At 43.5% G+C, this 12,390-nt stretch overlaps 1 protein-coding gene across 1 annotated transcript; it reads right to left on the bottom strand.

The window, feature by feature from the left end:
- On the bottom strand, positions 1–12,164 carry LOC146655679 (E3 ubiquitin-protein ligase TRIM8-like). The gene is made up of 7 exons (XM_085428197.1): positions 11,778–12,164; positions 10,651–11,239; positions 5,647–5,742; positions 5,076–5,309; positions 4,809–4,840; positions 883–998; positions 1–776 (listed from the first exon to the last, which is right to left on the bottom strand). The coding sequence occupies exons 2-7, from the start codon at positions 11,218–11,220 to the stop codon at positions 136–138; spliced, it is 1,689 nt and encodes a 562-aa protein (XP_085284323.1). The 5' UTR covers positions 11,221–11,239; positions 11,778–12,164; the 3' UTR covers positions 1–135.
- Between the last annotated feature and the right edge of the window lie 226 nt (positions 12,165–12,390).

Here is a 12,390-nt window from a genome sequence, read left to right on the forward strand (position 1 = left end):
ATAAAGGTGTGTGGAGATATAATCTGGGGTTGCGTCTCTGAATCAAAATGGAAAGGAGAAAAAAAAAAGCAAACATGGAACTTCTTGATGCCAAACGTGATCTAATAAAACAGAACGGATGCTGATTTGGGTTTATTATTTGGTCCCGTAATGCTTGGTTGAAGACTGGCCGTACAGCCCATAGAATTCAGCATGTCTGGCTGTCTGCGATGTTTCCATCAGTCCCCTCATGGGAAAATGCTGCAGTGGCTGACTTGCAGGTAGAGGGGCATGTGGGGCAAACTCCTGAGAGGTCACAGAGGGGAAGGTGTCCGACGCTGGGTACGGAGGCCGGGCGCAAGCAGCAGGGGCCCTGGAGCAGCAAGTACACATCAGTACTTTCCTCCCTTCGTACACGGCTTGTTGTGAGGCACCAACACTTGAGAAGTGGGAGGATGGGAATATGGTTCCTGAGTGGTGGCTAGAGCTGGACCCTAGACCCACCATGTGATGGGCTGAAGTATCTAGGAGCCGACTATGACCAGGGCCAGTGTGAGGATTCTGTGAGAGGACTTCAGAGGCATATACAGATGATGCCCGGTGACCTTGGTTGGCCAGGAAGGGTTTTTTGCTGCTGTAGAGCAAAGGTGGAGGATTCTGGGAGTTTTCTGGGTTAGCCTCCAGGAACGCCATGCTGTATTTCCTCTTCTGTATTCCTGAACTAGTCCCCAACTGGGAGCTAGCAGAGCTGCTGTGAGACTGCACAATCTCCAGAAGAGGCGACTCATTGAACGGTTCTGAGAATGACAAGTAGAGGTAGGACAGAGAGATGAGTGCTAATTCTAATGATAATACATCTCTGAAAAACTCATCTATAGTTATTTTTCTGTAATTTAATCCTACCCTCCAGCATTTTTCGCAAGTTCTTCTCTTTTGTTGACAGGTCGGACAGCAAATGATGAGAGTGGAGCTGGCCCACTCTGACTGGAGGGATAATGCTATTCAGATGTGAGTTTGACCTGTAAAAAGAAACACAACAGTAAAATCATTAGTATCGAATTGTTAGAGACACTCTGCACTTTGAGATTTAAAAAATATAAATATTCTTTTTTAAAGTTGGCTGTGATTAAATTTGGACAAGATGATAGTGCTGCGAAGTTATCAACACTACCTTAGCTAGCTTGGTTATTTCCATTGGTAGCTCACTGCATGATTAAATAGGATGCAAAGTTTGACTGTAATCATTGCACCAGTTTAATCATTATTAAAACTGATACAGCTACAAAATTGGCTAAACAGACAAACCTGTTTTTACAACAGACTGTAAAAGTTCTGGTGCCAAAGGTTGGGCATTTTAAAACCCAGTTTGAAGTGGCCATTGTAAGAACTTTTTGGAAATATCCCCTTGTTGAGTCTGAAAACCAGTGACTTTCAAGTCTAAATGCTCCATCAGTTCCCAAAAGCAAACAAGCACCGACTCACCCCTAACGATAACATGTTGAAATGCTTAAGTTAAAAATAGTCCAACTTCTTTCAACAATAAAATGACTAGTGTGACTTTTCTCCCAGTAATAAGGTCTAGCAGAGTTAGAAGCTAATCTGCCTCAACACAAGATTTGCGAATCGACATGTTGAGCACAGACCTTAGAAAGTTTGTCAACTTCACCTGACTAACCACTGGTGATGTGAAGTCAAGATAAAACAATTTTCTACTTTGAGGGGAGGTCACTACCAATTACTGCACAGAATGGTGGTTATTGACATGTGAGAGCTCAGTAAATACATCGGTCGGTTAGCTATGCAACCGGAACCTGGCATGTCTGCTAGCAATCAACCATCAGCTTTAAGTGCTAATCACTTCCTGTGTAGATGCAGCTTTAGATGTGAACTAGCTGACACCTACAAATGAGATAACATGTTTTTACTGAAGTACGAAAAAAAAAGTACAGCCATGCTATACCTCTTGACATAATACAAACTGCAAACTTAATAACGGATGTTTGAATGTTTAGTCGTAACCACTTGTAGCAGATGGCTGCCCCTCCCTTAGCCTGGTTCTGCCTAAAGTTTCTTCCTGTTAAAAGGAAGTTTTTCCTTCTTACTGTTGCAAAGTGCTTACTAATAGGGGGTTCCTTCATTGTTGAATACTTTCTTGAGACAACTGTTGTTGTGATTTACATAAATAAACCTATACATGAATAAACCATCAATTGACCTGCTACTAGGGTTGCCAACTCCCTGAAAAATAAATAAGGGACACCTCGTGGCCAGGGCCGGGCGACCCAGTTGTCTTCACCCTTCCCAGTGTGGTGAATTTTCTAGCTCTTTTTTTGTGTGTGAAATTATTTTTTTAACCATTTGACTTGAAGTTGATTTAAGTAGATGCATATTCTATTCTTTGTGATATGAACACATGTGAAACAAATGATCATTTAGCCATTTATTTTTAGCTCAAAATGACAACATTAACACGATAAAACAGGTCTCTTTCTTAAACAGAAGCCTGTCATGCTTAACTTTTGAGAATAAAAGTAAATCTTTCTTTAAAAGCACTCTGTCCTGCTTAACTTAAAATAATAGAAAACAATAGAAAGAAAAATATTCTTGTAACAGTGCACATTTAGTGCATTTAGTACAATTGGCTTCAGTTGAGGTATTATTTCAGCTTTTCTAATGCTAATCAGCTGCTCCTGTTTGTAAACCCGCTTGTTCCCATGATTACGCATCATAACTCATCATCATTATTCATCTATGTATTACTTTTATGTATTAGTCATCAATTTGTTGTAATCATCTATCCTTGCAGTTGTTTATTACACAAAATAAATTATATTATCACACTTCTGGCCACATAGCGCTGATATTCACTGCACATGCCCATATTAACGTTTTCCAGCCAGGTGTTTTCCTTTTCCCATTCTTCCCTTTCTCTGAGGGGAACAAACATTGCTGCTCTAATGCTGGGCTCACACTGTGCGATTTTTGGCCCATTTTGAGCCGATTTTTGAGTGATCGGACCGATTTTGGCCTTCATCGTGCGTCGTGTAGTATACGTGGGGTAACGAGAAGTGATTAACACCTCACGACCAGCTCCCGATCATCAATCGCTCGTGAGGTTCTCACCACAGCCGCTCACACTGCTCACGCGCAAACGTAAACGTTGGTGAAAAAGACGGCGCAGCACGGCTGTGCAGCGTGTGATCTGGACACAAGCGATGGAGGCACAACTTGTAGAACTTTGGAAAGCTCATCCGAGCCTTTTCGATGTGGCATCACAAAATTATCACAACCACAACAACCGTGAAAATAGTTGGATTTACACTGCTGCTCAATCACAGCTGCCTGATCAATGTTTTTCATTAGCAATTTAGCAAAGTTGATGGTGGTGGTGTGTCTGTGTGAGTGAAAGACAGAGAGAGCGAGCGACAGATTTTCTGTTATAACCTTCATTTTATGGAGGCACAGTGTGAGCACTCAGGTCGCATCAGAGCATCGGGCCGTATAGTGTGAGAGTACATCGTGACATACGAACTTCTAACCCCTGCGAGTCAATCGTGCAGTTTGAGCAGGAGCTGAATAACGTGACTGAAAAAAATCGCACAGTGTTTGCCCAGCTTTAGGTGTACTGTCATCCGAGACTTGCACCGCAGAGTCGGCGTTTGTTCCCCTGTTGGCCATGCTTCTTGTTGTGGTCATCTGTTGTCTTCCGGTATTTTCTCCGCAAGCGACCTTTCCTCGACCAATGAGATGAGCGGTAATCTGAATTGTCATACTCGAATTGTCATAAGTGTGCTGTCAGCTCATTGGTCACAAAGCAGGAGAGGGGCTGGGAATTATGTTTTCAAACAAAGTGTTAATTCCATAAACATTTATAGACTACTTTTGATTCTCACTGTATTACGGGACAAAGTGCGTCCCTTATTAGCTCAATACGGGACGTGTACTTTTGTTTCGAAATACGGGACGATTCCGTATTTTAAGGGACGGTTGGCAACCCTACCTGCTACCTGTAGCTAGCCATGAGGTAGCTAGCTACAGCGCTATGGTTAGGCTAATATTAGCATATTAGGAAGATGTAAGATGAGGCCTAAATTGTTGTGAATAAGACTATATACTGAAAGTCCCCGACAGCCAAAGATAAATGTCACCATATGGCAGAAAGAAGACTATCGGGAAAAACTTTGCAGCCAAGTGAACGTCTGAGGTGAACCCATCCACCTCAGACTGGACATCCACACCAAAATCATGCTGTCCAGGGGACTGTAGATCCATTGGCTGTAGTGTGCAGGGTCAAAGTTTAACTTGCTAAAAACACTATGCATAGTGCTAAAAAAAAGTTGTTGAGGCCAGGAGTGACAAATGAATAGTTAAAATCACTGCAGCATGTTAGAAAACTGTGAGGCTCACCCAGTCCCACCATTAAACAAGCAAATAACATGTGGCAAGGAGACAACCCCTCCTGCTTATGATCAGGTTTTTGAAATAATTCATCACAGAGTATTTTCCATTTATACATCATAGGGGAAACACATGGGTTTATCTGTTCTACTGCTGTTTTCTCTGACCTTTGCTTATATTTCGCTTGCTTGACCTCTGTTGGAGTTGTTGTTGTTTTTTGCCTGCTTTTATTACCAGTACACCCGCTAAAGCTACATTTAGCTAATTCCACTGAAAACAACGCAACAGTTGAATGTTGTACAAGGACATATTTGATAGTTTGGCTGTTTTTCTCACAATGAATAAAGATGATGATCAGTGCACTAAAAAGCTTGCATGAAAACATCACTGAGTTAGTCCAAAGAAATGAATATCTTAGAATAACTTCTTACCTGTCCATGAGGAGCTGATAAGGTTTTGTATTCTGAAATGAAAAAACAAAAGTTTCACGGGTCATTCCCACACACCTTCAAATGTCTCACTAACAGTTATTATAAGATGCATCAGGGTTTACTGCGCATGCTTTCATATCACAACATCATTTTATATCCCTCAAAAGTATCACTGTCTGATGCAGATGCAAGAACTGTGAAAAGGGGTCATAGAGATAAAGGTTCATGTTCGATAAATAGAAAAAACAATTTGCAGATTTGTTGTACCTTCATGAAATTCAAACTGCCTGCTTTTTGGAAGAATGTTTGCACTGAGCTCAGGAGTTTTTCTGCTTCGTGGCGCCTCTCGTTGAGCTGCAGCACCTGCTGGGAGTTCTTCCTCACGTACGAGTTGTAGGTGCTCTCCAGCATCTGCATGGTTTCAGCCTGGTTTGCTTCTAGCAGCGCATGCATCCGCTGATACTGGGCTCTTGCACGCTCTTTCAGTTCAGACACTGCATCCTGTGGTCACAGGATACACAAGTATGCACGTTTACACGCAGAAATGCATTTTTAAATGACTAAAAGTACTGATGTTAACAAACAGATACTACAATTTTTATTAACAGACACACAATTTTATGGAATCTATGCTGTTCTTGTTCAATATGAAAGTGGGAAAGTCGTTTGTTAAATCCATTTTCACTTTGCTGCACCTGCCAGTCATAGTTAAAGTTACATTTACCTTTGATTTCCCAAGAGTGAGAAACGGTAGAGTAATTTCATTACAGCAGACAAAATTATAGCACAAACCCCCATGCTGATAACATTCACATAACATTCGGAATTGAAAATGCACCTTCATCAGTGTCTTGTCTGACTCCAGCTTGTTGAGGTGCTCATCGATGTTCTGAACACGACCTTCCAGTCTGTCTTGCTGCCTCATTAGCATGGCCTGTGGAGGAATGACAGATAGGATGGATTAGATAGGCGAACCACAACAAGATGCCCTGAAAATTAAAAACAAAGATACCCATACATTTAGAAACTCTGAAAAACTTGGGCCTCGGCTGTGACCGCAGCATACCTAGCTGCTTTTCACGAGGCATCGAGACAACTTTCTCCACAGTCAGCTGCCAGCGACATGAACATGCATTTAGGCATTCGGAGAGCAAAGGCAAACATCATTCTCTGACTGCTCCAAAGTTTGACGCTGACCCTGCTGTGTCAAATGAGCTCCATTGTTGGGACAAGCTTACTTCCTCTGTGGGTACACAAGAGCCAAGAGCCAATTAAAAAAAATCCACTGAACATAATCCTTCCCCATTTACTGCAGAGGCTGGGAATCAATCTGCTGTCACAGACTGACAACTAACTAGAAACAGGGGAGGGCAGGTAGACTTTTTAATGAACTGTTTCTGCATTGGAAAGGCCGCGTACCCAAATAAGAGAAAACCTGCTGTCATGGCAACAAAGTCTTGTGTATGTAGTCATATGTGAAATCTCATGTGTATGTAGGGAGCGGGGGTGCCTCACTACCCCCCCCCCTGCACTTTCTCATTTTGCCACATGCATTGCTCCCATTGTTTGCATTGGCCTGTGTGTCAGTGACAGATTGTCATGTCTGTGTGCACAGCGCCGAGGTCTCCTCCCTCCCTCCCAATGAGCATGCACCCGAGAAAGGGGACGGGAGGAAAGGCGATGCTTGCACATGCCAAGAACGGATAGAAAGAGAGTGAGAAAGACATACAAAAAGAGAGCGAAACCAAAAGAAAAAGGAGAAAAAAAAGTTTCGCCCAAAAGAGAGAGAGATAGGGAGAATGAGGACATTCCTGTGGTCTCGAGTGAGTGAGTCTCAGGGTAGTCACATTGTGGTATCACAGCAACAGGCCTCTTCAGCTGCTTGCAACACTCACGTTGTGCTGTCTAATGGACATCCACAGGCTGGCCACTATAGTTTACCACAGTGAACACTTTCAACAGTGTATATAGTTTCAACAAAATAACAAAGAAAGACTCTAAATGGCATAAAATAGTAGCCAAATGTACCATAATAACTCACTTATGCTTGTTATCAGAACAGTTCTTTTGAGTGAAGAAGACTACTGATTTGTCCACCTAGGAAACAGTAGGAATACGTTTATCTCCCCTAACACTCAAAGGAAGCAGAGTGGATTATATGACATGTATTTTGGGCAGCTGAGAGTAAATGCACTGACATGGGAAAGACCCAAAAGTGGTATTTCTACTGCTTCAGCATATTTTAAGGCTGGCCACAAAAACTGACAAAATTTCTATCCAGGCACTCATTTTGGGACAGCGTAGTAGTCTGGTGGTTAGCACTATTGCCTCAAACCAAGAGGGTTCTGGATTTGAACCTGGGGCAGGGCCCTTGTGTGTGGAGTTTACATGCTCTTCCTGTGCTTGTGCAGCTTTTCTCTGGGAGCTTTAGCTCTGCACCCGAAGTTAACGCCGCCTATACTGGCCCAGGACACTCTTCCAAAACATGCTAACTCTCGAGACTTCATTCTTGGTTAAATAAAGGTTTAAAAATATTACTAGCCACCAATTTTGCTCTGTTTTTAGTGTACTCCAACCCCTATTTGTCTTCTAACTGCTTGTTACTGTTAGCTGGTCTCTACATTTGTAAACTTTAATGTGACTGAGATACTCTGCTATTTGATGCTGAGCAGGCAGTGGACAGCTGGTTTCTCAAAGCTGTCTACAGCTGTCTCCTACAGCTGGAAAAGTAGTGGATGGGAGTGACCCAAATAAGTAAAACCGGATCAATTAACTGAAAGATGCTCAAAAGCTCAGCTGAACTGAGGGAACTGCCACTGACACTTGAGCTTCGGAGTCATTTCTATCAGCGACATCTCTAACATTACACAGTTTCTGATCCACGGTAGCTATAAAACTATCGATGAGGGAAGCTTTAAGTGCTGAGAAGGAAAAACACTGCATTTCGTTCGTGAATTAACTGCTGCATCACCCTGCAGTGCTGACTATGTTTTTAAAAAATTGGTCCCACAAGTGAAATCAAGAATACATTTTTATGAGTACAGCTTAATGGGCTGTTATACTGACACCTATAGAGTGTGTGTGCAGAAATAAAGTGAACTGTTGAAGTAAGCCCTATATCATACAGCCATGCGGGTGAATGTAATTAACAGCTGCACTTGCAGAGGTTTTCATATCATTCATGGAAAGAACAACAATAAGTTCAGCAAGGGCTGCAGCAAGCCCTGTACCACACACCTCGAAGACTATTCTTCTTAATTCTCCCAATTAAAGTTGAGGCACATTTCTATTAAGGACTTTACAGTTTAAGCATTATTAATGCCTCGTGTTGGTTCATGTTCCAAATGACTTGTCAGAGTCGTTATCTAAAGCTTTTGGTGGTTTCACCATAACATATCAAGTTCTGCTTTGTGCACCAACAATGAGATCACATATAGAAACCACGAGCACACTGTGATGTGTTCAGTTAGTGGATTTTACATGTTCACTAATGAAATGTTGTTTTGAGTGTTTTTCTCAGATGCAGCTAGCACTGAGCGCGAACACTTCTCGTGTAATTGGCAGGGCTTTACGTTGAAAATCAGCAGCGTAGTCTTTAATCCTGTTTCGCACAGTTGTAACACATCCTACACCTGTACTCCATCTCAACACCACATCTTGCTTACACAAGAGGCAGTTTAGTTAAACACTCCTCTTCAAACAACCTGATAGTAACCGTAACAGCTGACACTACCCTGCAAACTGGTGGACTTGTGTCAGTTGGCTGCCTGTGTTTCTTCTTTCCTTCACTTTTTCATGTCCTGCCTCCTCAGTGCCTTTGAACTTAAGACGGTGCACTGGTATTATTCATCACTTTGGTAACACGGCGCACACGAGCTCAGTGTGAATGCTGCATTGACAAAACAGGAAAGAGCACTTTGTTGGGTTATTAGTATCGTAAATGGTGCGTGAGCTGCTTTATGTGAGCTGGCTTCACATTATAGCAGCAGCTTTTCTGTGTCTTGATGCTTCTGCTCAGCAACTCTGTCTTCCTCTTTTTGTCGTGTTTCCTCCAATTCCTTTTTTTTGTCTTGTGTGTTTGAAATAGCACAGAGGGGCTGGGGCAGTGTAGCAGCATGAAAGCCTACCTTTATCAAGCTTAAGCCCGCCAATGATCACTTTCCCCACTGTCCTATTTAGGCATCCAGACACCCACAGGTTGCCAGGAAGCTCATGTTTAAATGAGGAGCCTCAGGCTCAATGAACAGAGAGCCTCTTTCACAATCAACTGACAACTATTCCCTACTTCTGATGTCAGTGGCCTGCCCTCAGTATTCTGGGTATCTGACTCACTCCAGCCCAGATACACGAAGCTTCAAACAGCAGAGCTTCCATGAGCGACGGTTTCCTGCTGAGGTGCCTGAGAAAGCCAAGGTGAGGTTGTGTGGGAGGGCTCCTCCTCCGCTTGTCCCAGGGAGAACATTACTATTATATTACGCTTCTTTTCTCATCTCGAAATTACCAGCATGTCTGCAAAAGGTTAATGTAAAAGTCTCCTTTGAGAGCCAAAGATAACTAAAAGATACAAACATTGCTACGTCGGTTTTGTGTCTTTGTTTATCCCAAAAGCAACAAGAGTGCTGCCCGGGGAATTTAAGACCAAAATAGACCACAGCTCTGCGAAGGAGAACGACCTCTCAGCAAATAATGACGAGAAGACACTGTGGTCTCGTATTACTTTAACAAATGACCCAGCACACAAGGAGCACAACAGTTTTTGCTATTAACACTTTTTTTTCTCAATAAATCACTGTGTATTATATGCCTGAAGGTCCAGGGATGGACAGTGTGACTCCACAGTGCAATATGCTCTGTGAAAATACAGTTGTGAAAGAACAGAAAGATGGCTGGGTGTGTGCATATGAGTGTGCACAGAGAGCAGCTGTGGAAAGGGCTGAACAGACATCTTTTGTCCCAATAATAGCTCTGAACCAGGGTCAACTGATTTAGAACTTACCCTGGAAAGAAATATGTGTAACTTTCCCCAAGTGGAATAATGCCTTCACTAAATAGTATCAAAAAGATGACGAGAGGGCAAACTGTAAAACAAATCTGCTTCTGATTGCTTCCATAGATAGGGAGGAGAAGGGAAGGAATGTGTTTAAGGTGTGGGTGGCTGTTTTTACACCTTGCTACTTGCGTTAGTCTTGAGAAAAGCAAAGAAACAGAAATAAAGTGAGGAAAACCCCACATGGCGGTGGCAGCCATGGCATGCTGGCCCTCGTTTCTTTACGCATCCTGAGGTCAAGGCTGCCAAGACACGCTCATTATTTAATTGTTGCCAATTCGTAACCAGATTAGGATCTATTTTGCTCTTACTCTCAATTCATTTCCACCTCTTCCTCCCTGCTAAATGTCCCTAAAATAGCATTCCAACCCTGGAACCCTGAAACTGATCAGCTAACATAAACAAACTACACGCGTTTCCGCCCCTCACCGCACATAGGTCATCGTTTCCGGTGGATGCAGATTGCATCACAGCACTTATCCGAAGGGCACAGCGCTGCTAATGGGAAGGCGTGGCGGTAAAGAGTGGGTGGTATGATCAAGGTTAAAAGCAGCGTGTGTGTGTGTGTGTGAAGTATGCCTATATATGTGTGTTTGTGTGCTATCCATGTACCCAGAGGGGTGGCTTTCACCTGTCCAGTCCTTTTACATCAGATTAAAGAGGAGGGAAAGAGAGAAGGCCTTTATAGACTAGCGAACTGAAAGAATTACCCATGAATTGTGTGCACCAAATGAAATCTTTTCATTGCCCTGTAGGAGAGTGTGTGTGTATGTGTGTGTGTGTGCGCATTTGTACCTGCATTTGTATGCGTTGCGCATCAACATCGCAGACTGTGTGTCTTTGGTTAGTGCAGTGAGAGATGCAGCAGAACGGACACAGAGCCACCTGCTCTTCCTCACAGTGGAGCAGCCTGTACTCCTCGTGACTGGGACAGGTCCAAGCGCTCAGCTCCTCAGCATCGACTAACAGGTGTCCCGGCGCCGCACACGGCTGCTGTAGGTGCGTCTGGATATGAGTTTGGCAGCAGGGCTCCTTACAACGCAGACAGACTTTCCGCACGGGCAGCGGGGGCCCTCGTCTGCAGAGGACACAGTGCAGCACAGGGGGGGCTTTCTCAGTGTTCAAAGCATTGAAGCGCTTCACTATGTTGGCGAGCTTGAAGTTCTTCTCCAGTGTGGGCTTCTGGTCGTAGTCATGGTTGCACTCTGGACAGCGGACCGCGGCGGTGTCTTTGGCCCAAGCCTCAGAGATGCAACCCTTGCAGAAGTTGTGCTTGCACGGCAGCTGGATGGGCTCGTCGAAAACATTCAGGCAAATGGGACACAGAAGTTCCTCTTCGAAGCAGTTTTTCCAGCTTGCATCCATGACCTCGGCTGAATCCAAACTGATGAAAAACAAAACAAAACAAAGGAAAGGCTTAAGAACTGGTTTAAATGAACCACTGCTTTTTAAAAAAATGAGCCTATTACAGTTTAATTTTTACTGCACTTATATTCAACTAAAATGGCACAGATTGGAAACAGGCCAAACCAACACACAGGGCACTGAGTTACAGGCTTATTAGGAGTGCATTACAGTGGCACAGCAATTAACAAATGAAGCTTAAAGTAAGTAGTAACAACCTGCTTTTCAGAGCAAAAGAGTGCCATTACACTGAAACCCAACACCAAATATATATAAATATATATAAATTACATTTCTTCATATTTCAGCGTAATGTTTGGCTTCGCTGGGGAACAGGACGACACAAGCTGTGGCGTTTTGAGAGCGAGTGGGAACTTGACACTGAACAACAAATGTGACTCTTGTCAAATAAACTGTTACACTGACATTTTATTACGCGAAGGCACTCCTCGGCTTTTCTTACAGCAACCCACAGAAACATAACAGATGTATTCTTAAAAGAAAAGGCGTAACGTTACCAACTATTTCTCTTCCATGTCGTCGGCAGACTCCGGTGCACCTATAATACCGTGGAGCTTGTCATCCAGTCCGCGGTGAGATCCTCGCTCCTCTTGCTTCAGATTACAGCCTTCTGTCGGTCGCAGCGCTCAAAGCCGGGATTTTATAAGAGTCCCCCTCTGGTTTTCTCGTCTGGTTTCGCTTTCCCGTCAACTCTTCTGAGTAATATTTTATGGTAAGTACAGGCAGGATAGTCACTCGTCGGAAGAGAGTGCAGTGCTTCCACACCGACCGACTGCCGACCTCCAATAACGTGACCCGTCACGGAGTTGATACACAGGCGGGGAGGAGCCGGTAGGAGGAAGGCGAATGAACGGCCACAGCAAACTCTACCGGACAGACTGTAAAAGACCAGGAGGCGTTTGTGTGGCTCTTCATGCTTTGAAGCAGAAGAAGAGTCTCTGGCTGGGACAAAGCAGAGCCCGACACCCCCAGCCCCAGGGGCCCGTGACAGGGTTGGTGCATGTGGGGAGGAAAAGAGTGGAAAACATGGGAAGGTAATGTGGAGTAGATTTCAAATTAGTCACTCTTTTTAGGTAAAAAATAAATAAATAAATAAATTTTAGTCTTTTT

Source organism: Rhamphochromis longiceps, linkage group LG13, assembly GCF_057381845.1.
Source record: "Rhamphochromis longiceps isolate RC_006_pf linkage group LG13, R_longiceps_female_GT1.1, whole genome shotgun sequence".
In the NCBI taxonomy this organism is placed as follows: Eukaryota; Metazoa; Chordata; class Actinopteri; order Cichliformes; family Cichlidae; genus Rhamphochromis; species Rhamphochromis longiceps.